The sequence below is a fragment of the Balaenoptera musculus genome, chromosome 11, assembly GCF_009873245.2.
Source record: "Balaenoptera musculus isolate JJ_BM4_2016_0621 chromosome 11, mBalMus1.pri.v3, whole genome shotgun sequence".
Classification (NCBI taxonomy): domain Eukaryota; kingdom Metazoa; phylum Chordata; class Mammalia; order Artiodactyla; family Balaenopteridae; genus Balaenoptera; species Balaenoptera musculus.
Window position 1 is genome coordinate 30,731,565 of NC_045795.1, and position 21,504 is coordinate 30,753,068.

The 21,504-nt window shown below is 35.4% G+C and overlaps 1 protein-coding gene across 1 annotated transcript in view; it reads left to right on the top strand.

Annotated features, from left to right (window-relative positions):
- The window catches only part of SUPT3H (SPT3 homolog, SAGA and STAGA complex component), a 423,773-nt gene that overhangs the window by 278,932 nt on the left and 123,337 nt on the right, over nucleotides 1-21,504 (top strand). Inside the window, 2 exon segments of the mRNA XM_036869866.1 lie at nucleotides 99-189; nucleotides 5,088-5,227. Of these exon segments, the coding sequence (XP_036725761.1) occupies nucleotides 99-189; nucleotides 5,088-5,227 (231 nt within the window).

Genomic DNA, 21,504 nt, shown 5'->3' on the forward strand with positions numbered 1-21,504 from the left:
GGTACACATTATTAAATTTAGTTATCATAATAGTCTTTAATCAGTAAAGCGAATGTATGTGTAAGGTTTTTTATTTACTTATTTCATATTTTTAATAGAAAAAACTTAGAAGACTGCTAAAATACATGTTTTTCCGAGACTACAAATCAAAGATTGTCAAAGGCATCGATGAGGATGATCTTCTGGAAGGTAACTTAAAGCACTAAACGAAAACCAATATAACACATGTATGCTGATGGCACATTTATACAATGTCAGTGTAGATATTCCCATCACAGTAGAATATATGTACTTCTGTTAAATAATGTAGTTTAGAAGCTGTCCAAATATTTATATAGTTGGCAGTTAAATCTTGTATTTTCCAGTTATGTGACTTCAGAGTAATCTGGTATTTTAATTCTTTTTTTAATAAAATGACCTGCTTTACACCAGAATATCATGAAACTAAGAAAATTGTGTTGATTTAAAACATAATTGATTTTAGCAAGCATAATTTTTCTGTCCTGAATGGAGGGAGCTAGAACTATTATATCTTTGAAATTGGCATGTATGGTTTTTTGTTAATTTATTACAGAAAGTATCTGATATGTTTTATAATGTAAAGTCACCTCATTTTAATGTGTTATTTCTGTGCTGTTTGAAATCTAACAAAAAGTCTGACACAGAGTGGGAAATTTTCCTTAGCTGATTTTCCAACTCAATTCCCCATTTTAGGATATTTAAAGAAAATATTTATGTTGCAAAATCAAACAGTGATAAGCTGAAAATGTATAATTATTAAATAATACTTATTAATCAAAATAAATATGTTGTATTTTTAAAGTAATTCATCTATTTTGTATTGAATATAGTCACTGCATAGTAGTATCCTTTGCTAGTAGATACACTGATAAAGTAGCTAAACAAACTCTACTGTATTCAGAAGAATTCCAGAAAATTGCTCAAAACCAACTGAAGAGTTAACTGAATTTGAAAGAGAACCAGTTACTTTCATTGATCCTCAGTAAGTCAGCAAGTGTAATGACGATGCCAAAAAAAATTCTGATCAAATGTCTAATCAGTGTTGTCTATTTAATATTCCTGTAGTTCTCATAGAATTTAACTCCAAATGAATTTAAATGCTTCCCTTTATGGAGAGCATAAAGAATACAGACTTGGAGCAAAACAGACCTAAATTCCTATTAATCCCAGTTCTCTGCTTTCTTTCTATGTGTCCTTGAGGGTCAGTTTTCTCATTTGTAAGTCATAAATTATACTACTGACCATGAGAGTTCAACATAATGTATGAAAAGCACCTGATACATTCCCGCCACTGAATAAGTGATAGCTGTTAATACTATGCTTCGAATACCAAGAAGCTCAGAGTAGTGAGACTAGTATTCAGTTTTACTAACACTGTCATATCAGTTTGATGCCTTCTCCTCCTTATTATTTCCAGCCTCTCCTCTTTATCATTTAAATTTTCTAATCTTGTGTGTCTCATATAAAGTTTTAAAATACAGTTGACCCTTGAACAATGCAGGGGTTTAGGGTGCCAACTGTCTGTACAGTCAGATCTGCCGATAACTTTACAGTTGGCCCTCCATGTATGCAGTTCCATGTCCCCAGATTCAACCAACCTCATAGAGTCACGTAGTACTATAGTACGTATTTAATGAAAAAATTCATGTGTAAGTGGATACACACGGTTCAAACCTGTGTTCTTCAAGGGTTCACTATAGTTGATATAATTTGTAAGATAAAATACTCAGGTAAAATACATCTAATACTGAGATGGGAGTTCTAGAGTGGCCTTTTGAGGAACATGGTAGACTCTTTTCCCAGTGAAACACATTTAACTGGTGAACATTTAAAAAATAATAGTTTAAAATCTTTAGAAATTGTCCTAAGGGTAGACAGCAAATGGAGAAACATATTCAAAAAATCTACTAAATCTAATTAAGAACAGTGAAAGTCTGTTGTGTTTGAGCCACAATATACTCCCCTCATTTCTCTCCTCCCCTCCTACCCTGCTGCCCCAGATCAAAATGATAGAAGCTTTACTCTGGGCAAATGTGTCCAAGAACCATGGGCACCTGCTTCTCTACCTCCCAATCTAGGGTGACAGGTTCACCCCAAGAGAGGCAGGAGATCAGCATCTCTCATCTCCTTCATCTCTGTGTTGCAGAACCTCTGTGCTAGGCAAGCACAGCTAAAAGGACTGGACCTTCCTCTCATCTTCTAGTCATAGGGAAGCTCTACCCCAGATGGACCCTGCTTGCCACATCCTGGCTTGCTCACAGGGAATAAGCTTCACACCAGAAGAGACAAGCCTTGAAGACAAGGGGCTACCATCTCTGTCCAGATCCTCACTCTTAGATCCAGGAGAGTCTTTCAGGGAGAAGCTGCTTGCTATTCCCAACCCCAGCTCTAGTACTGAAGTACAAAGATTCAGCCTGTAAGAGAGAGCCAGCCCTTAATAACAGAGAGCTCTGCAGCTCTCCCTGTAGGGACTGACTATTTGGAAAAGAACACTTGAAGTTCATGGCTAAGGGTGTTTTAAAACAATGGAGATCCTGGTGGTGAACAATTAAGGGGAAGCTGGTCACTCTGTGATACTAGTAACAACAAACAAAACAGTGCACTGGCTAAAAGTTTAACAAAGGAAAGAGATAGCTAAAAAGAGTCTTCCTGGGGTCAGAGCAAAACTTAAAGGCTGGCCAACCTTGACTCTGCAGAGTGACCTGAAATTATTTAGATTAATCTGTGGAGCAATTTATGCCCAAGAGTATTATCAAAACAATAGAACTATCAGCCAGCAGTTAGTGGAAGATAACAGCTGTGTATGATACCAATAGAGTCACACCAGCCAGAAACTTAGTGGAGAGATCAGGAAAAGTGACAGGTAAAGAGAACTTGACTAAAACCACAGTCATCCCTGGTGATTGAGGAGACTGTTCACATGCTCAAGGCTGTACCCTCTGAGGAGCAACATCCAAGGCTGCACACCGAGAGGGAAAGAGACTTTACTGAATTAGCCCAGCCAAGTCACTAAGCAAATAAACAACCAAACAAGCAAACAATAACAACAAGCCCCAGGAAGGAGAGGGAATAATTATCTAGAGTTGCTCCAATATATTACCTAAAATGTCCATTTTCAACAACAACAACAAAATACTAGACGTTCAAAGAAACAGATATGTATGATCCATGAAAACAGGAAGAATAAGCAGACAACACAAACTGCCTTTGAGGGGGTCCAGATGTTAGGCTTAGCAGACAAAAACTTTAAATAGCTATTATAAATGGTGTTCAGAGAACTAAAAGAAACCATGTGTAAATAACAAAAGGAAGGTATGGTTACTGTGTCTCACAAAATAGAGAATATCAATTAAGAGATAGAAATTATAGAAACAAGTGGAAATTCTGGGGTTGAAAAGTACAATGGCTGACATGAAAAATTCAGTAGAGGGACTCAATAGTAACTTTGAACTAACAGAAGGAAGAATCAGTGAACTTGAAGACAGATTGTTAAACATTATACAGTCTAAAGAACAAATAGAAAAAAGAATGAAGAAAAATTAATAGTGCTTCAGAAAAATATGAGACACCATTAAGTGAGCCAGCATGTGCAATGGGACTACAAAAGGGAAGGAAAGAAAAAAAGGAGCAGAAAAAATATTCAAAGAAATAACAATGGAAAACTTCTCAACTTTGGTGAAAATTATTAATCACATCCAAACAGCTCAGCAAGCTCCAAGTAGGATAAACATATAACGATCCACACTCAGACACATTCTAGTAGAAATGCTGAAAGACAAAGACAAAAAGAAAATCGTGAAAGATGAGAAAATCACCTCATCAAATACAGTGGAACCTCAACAATATTAACAGCCGACTTCTCATTAACAATGCAGGTCAGATAGCAGTGGGATGACATATTCCAAGTGCTGAAAAGAAAAACTGTCAACAACAAATATGTCAAGAAACATGTTCAGCAAAACTGTGTTTCAAAAATGAAGGCAAAATAAAGGTATTCTCAGATACACAAAAACTGGAGAATTTTTTTGCTACCAGACCCATATAAAAAATACTAAAGGAAGTTATTCTGGCTGAAAGCAAGTTGTACCAGACAACAATTTGAATCCACACCTACACACACCACACACACACACACACACACACACACAACAAAGAGTGTCTATAAAGATAATTATGTAGGTAAATATAAGAGAATATATAATTGTGTTATTTATTTTCCTTTTTTCTCTTAATAGATTTAAAAGCAATTGTATAAAGCAAGATATATAATTGTAATATTGGGTCTATAATATATAGATGTATAATATATTTGATAGTAGCAACATGAGTGAGGTGGGTGGTAACAAAGCTGTATTGGAGTAGGGAGTGGCAGTTTTTTTTTCACCCTGAGATGTTTGGGTTGTCTTTATTTGGTATAGGAGCACGTAATTTGTCACATTAAAAAATAATCTAGCTCTTCCTCACTAATTCACACTGATACTTTTTGTGTATTAAACTGTATTAATTACCTTTTGCAATATTACATTCTTCCTGACTTTTGCAGTAACTTTCTCAGAGTTATGTTTTGCTTTTAAATAAGTACGGTAGTTTTATCTCTTATGAGAAAAAGAGTAAGATCTCATCCCATAGGTTTCAAATATATTGCCACAGTAGTGTATCTAGTATTTTCTTCTTTTAATTTCATGTCTCAATCCTGATGTTTTTTATTTATGTCTTTGTTTTTATTTATTTTCTTAATTAGGCTTGCTGTAGCAGGATTCTTTTTCCAAATCTGAGAGCCTTTCCTTTTTCTTTTTTTTGTAAGGAACTTTATTCAATCCATTCACACTTATTGTGCTAATTGATCATTTGGTTTTATTCTCTCAATCTTATTCATGACATAAATGATGATTTAATTCTGCATGACATATGCTTTTGTTTTGGATGCAAGGATTCTCCTTATGAAGATTATTTTGAGAGAATTCCAGTTCTGAATTTTATATGCAGTATTCAATACATATGATGATTGGGGCTGATGTAAACCTATTTAAGAACATTTCTTTTTTCCTTCCCTTATCTTCATGAAGACAAATTGAGTGGCAGTAATAATGCGAACAAAAGACAAAAAATCGCTCAAGACTTTCTCAACTCTATAGACCAAACAGGAGAACTCTTGGCAATGTTTGAAGATGATGAAATTGATGAAGTTAAACAAGAAAGAATGGAGGTATAGTACATGCTTCCCTTTTTAGGGTAATAGAATAACTGCAGTGCATATACTATTTGGTTCTATTCTTATGTTCTTTAAATGCGGTCTGAAATGTCCAAATCAGTGGTTTCATGTCTGAAGGCAGCATTGTACAGTGGAGTAACCCTGGAAAGGATGTCAAACTCTGCCTTCATAGCTGACTTTGGGAAACAACTTCAGTTTTCTGTTTCTTTGTTTCCTCCTTTGAATATGAGTAGGTTTCCCTAAGCTTCCTTCTGGATCTTACTTTTACTGATATTATTTTATTCCATAAAAGCTAGTTTATAATTAAATATTTACTTAGTTTTTGTACCAAACCATCCAGTTATCTTTGTGGACGAAGGTAATCCTTACTGATTTTGTGTTGGCATATAGTGTGAAGAGCTATTTTTCCAGCTGTAGTTGCAGCCTCTGGTTGGACTCACCAGATAAGGTAGGATCCAGGGCAATTCCATGCTTTATATCACTATAAAACACAGTTAGTGACATGTGTTTGGATTCCCTGGGTATGTTTTAACAATGAATATGAAAATTGTATGCCTTCTATTTACCCTAGCTTTCTATTCATAAAATGGTTTCCTTAAATACTTGTGGAAAAATAAAAGTAGTGATTGATTTCATCTGAGTGCCTTCCAAAATATAAGGCATTATTCTTATCATTCTTATTCTTATAATACTTTTACATGTAAAAAAACAAATCTCCATTTTTCCCCTTCTCTTTAAATTGGTCAAGAGAGGTAATTCCAGAGCTCCGAAAGATCGTGCTAAGTGCTGACTTTATCATAGTCTCTGTGCATGCTAAAAATATAATTATTTCATGTTAAATTTTGGAGGAAGTCCAATAGACATATATGCTTTATAAAATTTAACCACCTTCTTTAAAGAATTAGTATGCTTAGATCATGAACTGTGATCTAAAGGCAATGTTCTTCTTAGGTATCAATTACCTTAGAAATGTGTGGTTATCTTGGTTTGAGGCAACTGCAAATGATTTTAGTTCGCCTTGGGCCAAAAACATGCTAAGTTGTCCAACGCAGATGATAAACATGTATTTCTGATGTCATTATGGCCTAAACAGGATATGATTGTTTCGTGGCATGGTTTCACTTACGATGCATTACACAGAGAGCAAATATTGTTTATGCTTTATTTTTTAAACATTTTTATATTATACAAATGGGCATTAAGAAAAATTTATTAAGGAAGGACTCTACAGAAAACATTAGTAAAATTGAACAAGTAGCTTTTCAGTTTTGAAGGGAAGATCTCTGTCAACCAAGCCTGTTGCCCGGAAGGGCATTTCACAGTCAAGGAGAAGAGAAGAAATGGAGCATGTTGTAACACTGAGCTCATAATAGCAGGCTACTGTAGGCCTGGAGGAGTGATGAGCCAGTAAGGTACAAGTTCAAGTGAATAAAATATTTGGAAGTGCAGGATAGAAAAAGCTTGGGAGCTTATGTGGTTTATATTTCTCTCCCCTGTAGTTATATTGTATATTACATAGTGGTAACCAGGATAATAAAATATCAGTAGTTGATAAAAATAGTTACAAGAAAGTCAGCTTCACCTATACAATAAAAATTAAAGATTGGCAGTTTCTCTAAGCTTTGTATCATAACTAAGATCTCTAACCAAGATAACAAAGAGTAGTTTTGAGATTCTGTTCATCCAAATAATAGAGTTTAAACTGGATAAAAAATGCTGAACTTGTAGACATAACTATAGACAGTAAAAAGTGGAACCGTTAAGAGCATAGGCCTTGCCTGCTTCTAATTTGACAGGTTATAGTTTCAAGCGTAAACCACAACTGTGGCAGTCCATATGAAACCACTTTGGACTCACAGACTGCAATCCCTTGCTTTTAAAGTGCAGTAGAATAATCAGTCCTGGCATCACTCAGTGATTTAATTTTCCTCTAAGCATCACTTACAGTTGTAGAAACTTTGTTTACTACCTTCTCCCCTAGAATGTATGAAAGTGGTATGGACCTACCAACAAAGCTTGTTATTGGTTTTTTTTTTTTTTTTTTTTTCATTTAAATGTAATTTAGAAGACAAAAAAAATTTATAGACACAAGCTCACTTGGGACCCTAGATTTTTCTCAAAATATTGAGCAAGCATATGAAAAACTGAGTTCTTTCCCATTGTTTTCAGCTGATTTCTTTGTGTGCCTGGCTTTGTGTTTTACTCATAATTTACTTCATTAAGTATTGTGTGATTTGAAATATAAAAAATGTCTGAATTTTTATATCCATTTCTACTTGCTAGTCCATTATCATATTAACTAATGCTTGCCCCATTTATTTTTCTCCAGCACCAAATTTTTAACACTTTGGTGTGTGTGTAGTAGAGATCTGTGATCCATGACCTCTGAAGACCCTTCTAAATTATCAAATAAAGATTAAATAATGTTCAGAATTGCTTTAGTGTATTTGAGGGACTGGGAAAGAGAAGCAGGGAAATGTTAAGCATAATACATATAAATACTCACAACTCCCCTCCAACCACCCCTCAGACCCCCTAAACCCACCCCAGAATGACCCACGTGTGTTTGGCCGTTGATCCTGTTTCTTACATTCTAAGTTTTTGAGATTTAATCAACTAAATGTGACTGTGTCAACCGAAGGCCAAGGAAGGGTCACTAAAGCCTGCAGATAGCTTTGTGTTTTCTTACCAGAGGACCTGTGGTCACTCACAGAAGAGCTTGCCTAAAACCCCACTGCTCTACTGTGAAGGAACTTGGAGAAGCCCAAGTTTGTCATTAATCAAGTAAAATATCTGGTCTACTGAACCTGCTAGGTTTTGTGAAGAAGATGTAAATAAGGAACGCCTAAAAAATTGGGTGAACTCTCTACCTTCTGACTAACCCTCAAACTGGTAAAATAAACAGGAGAACAAAGATTAGAGCTCACCAAAGAGCAGCCTTTAAACAGCTTAGGGGGCTGAAAATCCCAAGTGACTGTTTATCTTGTATTTTTAAGTTAGAGGCCTAATCCTGGAATCTAGAGAAAAAGCAGAATGGAATACATAAAATGTAAGGCAGTTTAAAAATTGTTTAATTGACTGAAAGTTGAGTAAGATCCCAGGTGGTCATCTGAATTTAACCTGAAGTGACTAGTCATAGATTTTTTTTTTTTTATATACCCCTTTTTAATTATTTATTTATTTATTTATTTATTTTGGCTGTGTTGGGTCTTCGTTTCTGTGCGAGGGCTTTCTCCAGTTGCGGCGAGCGGGGGGCCACCCCTCATCGCTGTGCGCGGGCCTCCCACTATCGCGGCCTCTCTTGTTGCGGAGCACAGGCTCCAGACGCGCAGGCTCAGTAGTTGTGGCTCATGGGCCCAGCTGCTCCGCGGCATGTGGGATCCTCCCAGACCAGGGCTCGAACCCGTGTCCCCCGCATTGGCAGGCAGACTCTCAACCACTGCGCCACCAGGGAAGCCCTAGTCATAGATTTTTTAAATACAAAGTTTCTCATAAAGGTTGAATGATCACAGAAATCAGGTATACCATTCAGTTATGCTCCAAGTGTAATACGCTTATGATCCCTGGGGGTTTTGAGTCCCAGTGTTATAGTTTTTGGAGCTAAGTAGACTGGAAACCTCGGTGAGAGAGGTGGATGACTATAGAAGTTCTCCATCTTCTCCTGTTTATGAAATGTGATAGTTCAACACTTCCCCTTTTCTATCTGTCATGGATTTTTTAGTTATAAAGGAAAGTAAAATAAAATGCCTTCAAGACTGAGTTCAAATATAATATCTTAGATAAGATTTATCATAAAAAGGCTAATCCCAATAAGATAAATGTTTACAAATACCAAAAAAATTGAAAAGATTGAGTTAAAAAACTGAAACCCAGAACAAAGTTTAAAATATACATATATATGGGATTAAGAAATGCAGAATTTATATACTAGAGAGATATAGTTTATATACATATATACATTCATGATATATATAAATATGCATATATATTTACACACATGCATATACTATGCCTACATGTGTGTATGTATGTATCTTCCAAAACCCCTCCCACCCACAGCAGCTGATAGGGTGACATGCCCTGATTGGCTTAGCCTAAGTCATATGCTCCATCTCCAAAGAGGGTGCAGTTAACCTCTATAAAAGCATGGATCCCTGAAGCTTTAGGAAGAAGGAATGGATGCTGGAAAGGCAGCCACGAAGGTTCTTAAGTGTAAAGGCCCTCTACGTTATGTGTAAGAATTGAGAGTGGCGCATCACAATCTTGACTCTCTGCTCAGATCTCTGGGAAGTCTTCCCTAAGAGACAGAATGTTAGAATGAATGGAAATCATTTTCTTTGGATTCAGGCAAACCATCGATCCATCCTTTCACTCTTTAATTCATTCAGCATTTATTTGAGCTTCTTTTGTAAATCAGTCACTATTTCTAGGTCCTGAGCTTATGACTATGAAAAAGACAAAATATGGTTTCTGCCCTCACAATCCTTTAGTAGTAACTGGCAAATCAAAAGGTAACTAAGTACTCTGGTGAGGGGAATACAAGCCCAATAAATGGTCGCCATTTTTATTATTATTACTATATTTGATCTTGAATTTTGAACCCTCTAGGTGGATTATTGGTTGTGTGATGGAGCCATGTATATTCTATTTCACTTGCTATTTTATTTGAAACTTTGTTTATCCTGAAGTAAAGCACATTACATCTTCAAGAAATTTTTTATTATTAACTTCAGACAGGTCCATAGAATTAACTTCAGTGTGGTTTGCTGAAGAGGACACAGAACAGAAAAATTAGAGGTAGACTCCATTTTAAAACATGAAATAGTGTAATATGTCAGGATTAGTTTCTGAAAGAGATTCAAGAGAACACATCAGTATGTCTTTTTTATTCTTTTGAAAGTAACTTCTGTTCAGATAATTTAAAAATACTGTATGAAATCATTCTTCAGGGAATATTAATAGAAATACCACCCAAAACCTTTGGTAATTCTAGCTACACAGAGCAGAGTTAATGTAATTTAGTATATGTTTTTCTGGCCTAGAAACTGCAGAACAGGGAGTATTACGTGACTTTAGGAGAACCCAAAGTTTGGTGTAATGTGTAGCTCTGAAACTGATTTCCAACTCTATCAAACTACTTTTTATCCACACCTTCTGATTATGTAATGGTAGAGATCTGTATATTCATTGCCATAAAACATCTGGAGAAGACATTTTTCAATTAATGACATGAAAAGTAAGTTACAGATCTTATAAAAATAGAACATTCCCTAACTCTTACCCAGGTACTTATCCTTCTGTAGCTTAACACATCAGATTTGACAGATGGTTCTCAAGGGATTCTTTTAGGCTTTTCTTAACCATGTGAACTGAGGGTAGAGTCAGACTTCTGCTTTGCTCAGAGTGCCCCACATACCAGGTGTGAAGCTAGAAGTGGTTGGGTGGTGGTGGTAGTAGTTTAATCATTCTCTTACATTCAAGATGTTTAATCTGTTGGGTTATGCTTTGCTATAGAAAAATTTTAGAGCAAGATCAGTCAAATAACTGCCATCTTTATGATAAAAAATTTAGTATCACTTCATTTATGTCTTCCACCCTCAGACCCATTTAGAATTTTTACTATTTAGTGTGGGTGAAATTTGAAAGATTCTTCTCCCTGCCCTTTCCCTAGTCTATTGAGGAGTAAAATACATGGTAACAGCATTGAAGCAGTACTCATAGTAGTCATATTTCCTTTAATGCAAATCAGGGCTTATGATCTGATGTCCACAAGTATCTTTTGTTATGGAGACAGCATATTTTAAGTCAGGCCTTGGTAGTAAAATATAGGAACAGTGATTGCCATTCACTTCCACCTTCCCCACCGAGGAGTTTCAGCTTCAGTAAAGTAGAGAATCATTTCTAGGGTGAAGATATGCCCCAGTACTGCAAACTGATCATCCGTGTCTCCCAGCGCTGATGTGCCGGCGCGGGCCTTACTGCGCTGCACTGTTCAGTCTTGCTAAGTGGATATTCGACTAACACATCTGAATATACTGTCCAGTTAAGTTTTTAATAGAATCAATCAATATTTTCTTTCTCAAATAATTTCAATTTGTCCTTTTGAAAATGAAACCCTTCTCTTTTAAAAGATACATTTCAAGGGTTTTCTCAGAGATCACTCCACCAGCTTGTTTATAAAACACCTTGGCAGGGAAGAGTTTTAAAATATCATCGAATTTCAGAACGCCACAGGATTTACCACTAATTTACATTTAATGTTTGTAGTTCTCAAGTTGTGGCTGTTGTAATAACCAAAATGTTTTTTCCCTGAATATTTTGTAGATTATGTTTCCCGATTCTTTCTCCTTCACCCACATTCCCCACAGTAGGCGGGCAGATTGTTGTTACATAGTCTGGCCTTTTTTTATCTTATTGGTTTAATCTCAACAAGTTAGTCCTTCTAAATATGAAAATAAATTTATTCTGTGGAAAGAGTTTTGTCTTTTTAATGCTATCACTTCTTTAGTGGCATTAACAGATCATTAATTGTTTGGTATAGATAATTTCCCTCTATCCCTTAATTTATTTGCTGCCTTAAGATCAGCTCTTATTATTCACCACTTTATGGTAAATCATGCAAATCAAGCTGCTTAATGCAATTAGACTTATTCTTAGCTCATTGTATTCCTCATTTAGAATTCTGGAGTAAGCTGTAAATATTTAGTGACCCGTGTAATCTGTTGCATGTGGATGTCTGTTGGGAACTCTCCTTTTCATAAGCATTGGTCCAAAGGACAGATCAGGTGCTGCCAGGCTTCTGCTTTTCATGACTCTCCATTTTCTACAGTAGAAACTTAAGTCCTTAGCACGTTATTCATGCATCTTTCATGATCTGGCCCCAACAGACCTTTTCATCTTCATCTCCCACCATTCCTGCTCCCCCCCCTTTTCCCATATTACCTCCCCAAACACACATGTATACACACACACACAACAACCACCACCACCACACACGATTTAAGGAACCCCCTCAGACTTATAGTTCCCTAAATAGGCATTCAGCTTTTCTTCCCTTCCCCTGAGCTTTCTCCATCTGGCAACATCTCAGTTCTGATATTTTAGTATGTGATAGATTGTAACTAGTAGTTTTTTCTTAGTTGGACTTACTGAATAAGGTCCTTGAAAGCATGGACTTATTTTATTTACTTTCATATCTTCTGTACCCAGCACAGTGCCTTGAACATTATAAACTTTCATTAAATATTTGTCCAAATATGGTGAATAAAATAGGTGATATATGCAAATATTATTCATCTATCCTTTGGATGATCTGAATTTTTTTTCTCTTTTGCTTAAAGAATGCAGTTTCTGGGTATATAAAGTTAGTCTTTTCTTCTGATTCACGTAGGATTACAAAGAAAGCTATAGATCTTTATGAAATTTTTGTGTCAGGAGCTCTTCAACACATCTTTTACAGGTGCTTTCCAGTTGCTAATGGTTTTCATTGCTTGGATAACTTCCTGTTCAAATTAGACTAGTGGCTTTTCCACAGTTCTAGCTGTAGAAGTTCTCCTAACCACACTGCTTCAGTATTGACCTGCAGTGTTCCAGATCTGTCTACAGGCTGATACTGAGCATCAGTTCTAATTTCAATTAACAGACTTTTTTTTCAAATGGACCAATACCATATGTGACTATTGGTTCATTCTCTCTAGTTACCAATTCAGAACATTTGGCAGTAAATGTTATACACTTTTCCTTGTGTATTTGCTATTATAAGATTTTATGATTTAGCATCTTCAAATAATAACATATGCTTATTCACTTCTCTGATCCATTAAATATCTCCTCTGGACAATTCTTTTAGTTATTGGTTGATTTCTACTTAGAAAATATCAATAGTTTGAATTTGCATATGCCTTAGGTTACTGTTGAATTTTTTGTGGCATGGAAATTTTGCATTTCCATTCATTCTACTTCATACAATAGGAAACTGTTGTTTCACTCAGTCCTTCTAACACTAAGGAACAATTGACCAACAAATCACCAGATTCACAAAAGTTACTTTTGCATTTATCTGCCTCATCTACTATATTGATAAGACTGTGGGCTTGAATTTAATATTCAATTCAAATTAATATTACATTCATCATTAATTTTTACCATCACTACTTTGGCTATTATATTCAGTTACAAAGGGAAGTGTTTGCCACACTCCCACAGTTAATAACATAGCCATGTAATGAACTTTTTAAAGTGTGGTATTTAATTTTAAAGTGACCAAGTAATAAGTATTAACAATTTGGGCATTTTATCCTACTCTTTAAAAATATTTATTAAATCTTATTTTAAACGCCCTTACTTTTTAAAATTTTTTATTCTTTTGGTTTCCATTCTTTTGAAAATTTTAATATATCTTAGACACTCATCATTGTACAAATCAATCAACAGATTATGTTAATTCTATTAAAATTTTATAAAAAATCTCAACCAGAATAGGTCTTTATCATTTCTCATGTTGAGTATGGTTAGCTGCTGCATCTCTCAGATGAGTCTAATATCATTTGCTTAGATCAGTGGTTCCCAATCACATGGGGAGTTTTGTTTTTTTTTTTTAATTGGAGTGTAGTTGATTTACAATGTTGTGTTAGTTTCAGGAGTACAGCAAAGTAGATATGTTATACATATACATATATCCACTCTTTTGGGATTGACATATACACACTACTGTATATAAAATAGATAACTAATAAGGACCTACTGTATAGCACAGGGTACTCTTTGCAATACTTTGTAATGGCCTATATGGGAAAAGAATTTAAATTTTAAAAGTCCTTTTAAAAGTCCTTGAAGAAAAGACATCTATTTCTTGTAGTAATTCTGCACCTTAAATAGAAGACAGCCATTAATAGTGGGTTTATTGACCTCTCAAATATGGAGAAGCTGTACATACAGAAGTGACCACCTTTGGGAAGACACACTGTGGAAAAATCCAGAATCACTGAGGTAATTGTTTTAATTTTGAAAAAATATCTTATTATATAAAAGCTCTATCAGAGCTTTTAAATAATTTAAAATTAGACTTTATTTACCAAAATTCAGTAAGTACACAAATATCTCAAAATACTGCTGTATTCCTTTGTTATATCTGTGGAAATTATCCAAGTGAGGGAGAGATTGAAAGAGGAGTAAGAAGAGAGGGAGGGAAGGAGGGAAAGAGGGAGATGGAGATGATGGAGATGGAGACAGAGAGAAAGAGAGAGAGAGAGTGAGAGAGAGAGAAGGAAAGAGGAAGAAAGAAAGAATTGAAACCATTTTCCCTAGACAGTAGCTCTGTGTAAAGTTCTATTATCCATCTGGGTTTAGCAGGGAAGATATTTGAATCTTGGAAGACTTGTTCCTTGTAGCCCTACAATAAGTTTATTACAATCAATAAAATAAAATAGCCTAATGTAAGACAGTTATCACTCTTTGTTTAAAAAAAAAAAGCTTCAAGTGAAATTTTTGGGAATTTCCCCCATCCTCTTAAGCAGTTCTTTTTTTTTTTTTTTTTTTTTTTTGGCTGTGAATGTGGGTTCTTAGTTCTCCAACCAGGGATCGAACCCGTGCCCCCTGCATTGAGAGCACAGAGTCTTAACCACTGGACTGCCAGGGAACTCCCTTAAGCACTTAAGCAGTTCTTATTGATAATCCATCATATGTTTTTTGTTTGTTTGTTTGTTTTTTATTTATTTATTTTGGCTGCGTTGGGTCTTCGTTGCTGCGTGCTGGCTTTCTCTAGTTGCAGCGAGCAGGGGCTACTCTTCGTTGCGGTGTGCAGGCTTCTCATTGCGGTGGCTTCTTTTGTTGCGGAGCACGGGCTCTAGGGCACGCAGGCTTCAGTAAGTTGTGGCGCGCGGGCTCCAGAGGACAGGCTCAGTAGTTGTGGCACACGGGCTTAGTTGCTCCGTGGCATGTGGGATCTTCCCGGACCAGGTCTCAAACCCGTGTCCCCTGCATTGGCAGGCGGATTCTTAACCACTGCGCCACCAGGGAAGCCCCATCATATGGTTTTGAAGTAGACACTGTAGTACATCATTTGTATAATTAAATATTGCTTAAACTTTTCCTGTGACTCATAGAAACTCATCATTTAATTTATTGTAATCAAAGAGTGATGAGGTATCTTGATGGCCTGGATATTATTTCTTTGGGCTATCGGTCATCTCAAACTCATCAACTCTTCTAAAAAATTCTTCTACTAGTACCCCTTGGTATTATTTTAAATCCTTCCATCCACTTGTGTGGGACTTGGGTACTTTCATATATAATGACTATAGGCCAGCTGGTTATATTCAGGAGTTATTCAAAGAATTGTGGATTCTCTGAGGCAAGAAAATTTATAACTCATTTTAATACACTTTAATAATAATGAACCTCATCTCTCAATCTACCCCCTTCCTTCCCAGAAACCAAACCAAAGCTGGGGTGTGGGGGTGGGAATCACATTTTATTTAAGCTAGAAAATGTTTTTGTTTAAATTGTACCTAGGATTATTTAATGTTCACTTGGGTGTGGAGAAATAGACTGTATTAGTGGGAACATTGATATATAAGTTGATATATAGCTTTCTGGAGAAAAGTGTAGCAATATCTATCAAACACATTAATAAAAAAAAACCTATATGCCTTTGGTCCAGAAATTGCCTTTCTAGGTACTATATTAAGGATATAATTGAACAGAGACTTTTTTGAAAAATCAAATGTATTCATTGTCTTTTTATAGCAAAATTTTTGTTTAACAATGGAAATATTAAAGTTGTAAAGTTTCTTCTTAGCATAGCTTTTGCTATAGCCCATAGATTTTAACAATATATAATACTTCTATGATTTAAATACTATTTTCTAAATATTCTCTAGAATTGCCCTTTAGCCTAATTTATGTAGGAGAATATTTGACATATATAGGTATATATTTTCCAGGCTGGATGTTTTGTCTGTTTCAGCCTCTATTGGGTGTTTTAGTAGCTTTATTGCATAGTAGTCAGATTGTTAGCTATATTATTTTTAGTGTTAGGAATTCATTAGAACTTAGTAGGTATCCTAATATGTTGCGACTTTTTATAAATGACTCATGGACAGGGTAGGGAGATGTTTATGTATCTATTATATCATTATTATTAATAGTATTCACTTGCTTTTCATCTTCTTTCTTAAAAGTAAGCCTTTTATTGCTGTGATGTATTTGTAAATATCTCCTTTAATGTCCCACCATTTTTCTTGTATATAGTCCAGTTCTCCTACATTAGGAGGGAGAAGTTCAAGAGTTTTTCTTCATTGTTGATAGACTCTTCATCAGTAGAAACTGGTTCTCTTGGTCCAGTGAATACCAGGCTTGTTATATCTTTGCCTGTCTTTACTGTTAATCTTTCTGAACCAATTAGTTTGGGTGTAACTGTCATTAATAGTATATTAAGATTATTTCCTTTAATTTCTTTCAATTGATGACATTACCCTATTTACCTTTATTTACGTAGCACATACGGTTTTTTTTCTTTTTATTATTTTTTTAATTTAACTTTTATTTTATATTGGAGTATAGTTGATTTACAGTGTTGTGTTAGTTTCAGGTGTACAGCAAAGTGATTCAGTTATACATATACATATAACCATTCTTTTTCAGATTCTTTTTCTTTACTTCTTTTTCTTTTCCCTATAATTTTTTTTTCACACACACACACTGTATTTTATTTTTACAAGAGATAAATAAACTGACACCAAGCATTGTAAATGGATGACCACAACAAAAGCAACAATGATTGCAATTACCAAACACGAAACACACTCATACTATGTCATAATATTGACATTCAGTCCCGTAATCCTCCACTGTAACAGCTCCTTTACTTTGCAGTGAAAATTGATTTGTATATTTTTTGCCTCTGAGTCCTTGTGGGATTTTTTTTTTTTATTCAAACAGAAAGTCACAAAAATTATAATCATCCTCATCAGTTCACTCAGTCCCATGTAATTAATTTTTTTTTCATCTTGATCTTTTGTTAGCACTTTTATGAATTCATGTTTTCCATTAGAGTTCTGAAAATGCTTATTCATTCAGTTCAGCAGTATAGTCAGTTACCAGAAACCTGTACTTGTCAGAGTCTTTTCCATGAATTCCTTGAAAATGAAACCCTTTTATAGGAACATTTTTGCGAAAGCATCAGAGTACACCCAGAACTGTCTGTAACTGACAAAAGACTTAAAAATGACCATAGTTAAAGGTTTGATGAAAGTTCATAATAATGCAATTGAGAAGGAAATTTAGTTATTTCTGAGATATACATTTTAAAGTAATAACTAGAATTATGACTTATAACATTATACCAAAACATATAAGATTTTTAGAAATTTCATGTAATGTCTGAAACATTTGTATTAACATATTTCCAGACAAATAACCCAAAGAAAGTTCAGTATTAGTTGTTTTGTTTGTTTGTTTGTTTGTATTGCAGGTTCTTATCAGTCATCAATTTTATACACATGAGTGTATACATGTCATTACCAATCGCCCAATTCAGCACACCACCATCCCCACCCCACCGCGGTTTTCCCCCCTTGGTGTCCATACGTTTGTTCTCTACATCTGTGTCTCAACTTCTGCCCTGCAAACAGGTTCATCTGTACCATTTTTCTAGGTTCCACATACATGCGTTAATATACGATATTTGTTTTTCTCTTTCTGACTTACTTCACTCTGTATGACAGTCTCTAGATCCATCCACGTCTCAACAAATGACTCAATTTCGTTCCTTTTTATGGCTGAGTAATATTCCATTGTATATATGTACCACAGCTTCTTTATCCATTCGTCTGTCGATGGGCATTTAGGTTGCTTCCATGACCTGGCTATTGTAAATAGTGCTGCAATGAACATTGGGGTGCACGTGTCTTTTTGAATTATGGTTTTCTCTGGGTATATGCCTAGTAGTGGGATTGCTGGATCATATGGTAATTCTATTTTTAGTTCTATTTTTAGTTTATGTTTTTATCTTACTGTATTCCTCTGCTTTTTTTGCTTCCTTGCCCGTTTCCTTTAATTTTTTTTAAACTGTAGTTTCAGAATTAACTTGCAGTTAAATCTTTCAATGGTTATTTTTAAATTCTGAGGAATCATAAATCTATATGTCTTAGTTTATGAACCTTAAAAATGAATTCGGTTTTTGTTTTGTTTTATTTAGTTTGGCCATACTGCGCTGCATGTGGGATCTTAGTTCCCTGACCAGCGATCAAACCCATGCCCCCTGCAGTGGGAGTGTGGCGTCTTAGCCACTGGACCGCCAGGGAAGTCCCTATTTTATTTTTTTATGCCAGCTACTGTACTAGATCGTGGGGACATAAAGTAGTGTTCACAATACAGTTGTTTTCTTGACAGAACTTGTAATATACCAGAGAAGTAGACATAGTAGTAATAACAACAGAGTCCTATGCGGTACATGCCACACAGTGCCAGACACTGTTCTAAATCCTAACATAGACATCAGCTCACGTCACAGTCTACTCATGAGGTCGATTCTGTTATTATTCCCCTTTTGCAATGAGGACCCTAAAGCACTTGCCGAAGATCACAGTTACAAAGCAGAAGTGCTGGGAAGGAAAACTCATGGGTACCAGCACTATCTGGAAAAAGGAAAATAGCAGGAAAGTGTCCTGTTTCTTCCAACCTGGAAAAATGTATCTGGAAGACATTGAGTTATATTGTATATGATTACTAACCTCCCTAGCTTCAAGGCAAAGAAAGTTATTTTGTTTTACTTTTGCTTTTCTTTGGCCATTTCAGGTAACGTCTGAACAGAATCACACATTTTAAAAGATAACAGATTTTTTCATATTTGTTTTAAAAATGTGAAACCTCATTATCTTAAATCCACAATTTTCAAAGCCATAGTTGATAAGAGATTACTGTTTCTTCTTTCAAAATTTTTAAAAACACATGCAGGGCCAAGGACACTCGGTTATTTACATACTGATGTGAATCAGATTGCTTACCTCTTAATCATTAGCTGAAAGGGTCTTTCTTTAAAGACTTTTAAAGGTCAGCAAAGAGAATAGGTAAAGTAGTTTTGAACTTTAGAGAAATTTAAAGGGTAGAAAACATTAAGCAATGTGCTATATTGTATGTTTGCAGGAAAGAGAAAATTCAAGAGAGGTATGCTAGGAAGTTGAGATTTCAGAAATAAAGTGAGAAGACGTCAAACACCAACTTTGTGTTTTTATAATTTTGCATGATACTGGACATGGACAAAATTCTCAATTAATTTTGCCTCTTCTGATCCTTACATAAACTGGATATAGTCCAGATGCATGTGGGTGTTAAAGAGGTTTTTGTAAGATTACTTGGGAATCTACCCACCATTTAAGATAATATTTCTATGAGAAGATACAGTCCGAATTTAAAACAAACTTTCAGGATATAAGTTGGAGGATTTTGTATTTTAGTTTTAAAAGTGAATTTTTACATGTTCCAAATTTTCAGTGCAACAGGACTGCTTATCATCTCTAGAAACTGTGTTTTCCGGCTTGTTTTCTCTGGAAGCAGAAGACTACTGGTATTAGAGACCAGTAAAAAAAATTGGCACCGCCACCTGATATTTTGTAATGTTACTTAGGATGATCATATTTCCTACTGAGTGAAGGACTTCATGATTGCATTTAGGACTTTATATAATTTATGTCCAAGCTACTGGCAATGTCCTGATGGTAAATTAAAGAGGTGTATTAATTCAGTGTGCTATTAAATTTAAAAAGTGTTGGTTACATATAGGAAAGAGGTCAGTGTTTTTCAGGGTGATGATGCAAAGTTGTCATGGGAGTTAACACTTCAATGAGAGTTACCGCCATTCTTTCTGTGATTGGTGTACAGACTGTACAAACACCATGGATTCATTTGGAGGCTAGGGATGACAAGCTAACTTTGTTCATTCACTTATAACCCATTTGATATGTTGTTTAGAAAAATATTTAGCTCTGCACATAGACAAATTTACTGTGTAAGGATCTATATCTTCTAAGCAACCCAAAAACGGAAATACAGATGAGCCTCACGAACTGCAACTCAGACACCAATGAAATCAATGTTTTGTTCACTGTTTCTGATCTCTTGCCTCTCTCTCTCTGCATAGACTTAATTTTTCTCTTCCTGTCAACTTGCTGCTTGGATAATATTCCACCAGCAGGTGCTCCCAACTTAGCTTCCTCCCCTAGAGAGAGGCAGACCCAGCTCTCTGGGATAACAATCTCAAATCTCAGCAAATGACATCTGATTGACCCGGTTTGTGTTGGGTGTCCAGGCTGGGGCCTGGCAGCGTGGCTGGAAGCCAGGGCCATGCTGTAACCACTCTGCTGTGGAGGTTTGTAGGGCAGCCTTACAGTGATGGAGGCAGCAACACTTGGCAGCCGGTACGTTAGGTGCTTACTGCACCCAGCCATCCCTCCATTCATCCGCTCATCATTTATAGCGTGCCCACACATATGGTGGAGTTGACCTTGAGACTGTGAGTGTCTTACTTCAAAAATGATTATCTTAATCTAAATCTAATTTCATTTTAAAAGCTACAGGGGATACTATCCAGTTATCTTAGACTTAAAAGAAAATGGCTAATGAAAGAGTAAATATAAAAATCCCGCTGAAGTTCACAGAACGACAAAGAAAGTAAAATATTCTTCAGTCAAGCCTTTTCTCATAAAAAATACCCTCACTTAAAACTGTAAAACATTTCAACAAAAACATTTCTTCAAATATGTTATTTTAAATACTATATTACTTAAGCAAATATTTAAATACTATATTAGTTTCTCTGAATACTTGAATTTAATTCTACCTGTCTGCCAAATATGTTGAAACTCCAAATCCATTTTCATTTGCCAGGTTAAATGTTTATTTTGTTTTCCCGCATAATATGTTCTTTAAAGTGTCACAGGCATACCAAATCTGATTTCTTTTTAATGGGGACTTGGTAGGGATTTTTTTCTTTCTTCAGTTAATGGTAAAGGATATGCTTCTCTTAAGGAATATGCAAAGGTATATTCACATTTCCTACCTACAGAGGGTGTCTACTACGTTAGCTGTTGGAAAATAGACATTAGCTTTCTTAAAGGAAGTTTAAAACGTGTCCATTGCGTTTGCCTACATTTTTGAAGCCTCACTGTTATTTCCTTACAATCAAAATACCAAAGACTTTTCTCGTATTGTAGAGTGTCTAGTTTTATCTAACAAGTGACTCTGTATAGACTAGTACAATGAAAAAGTATTAG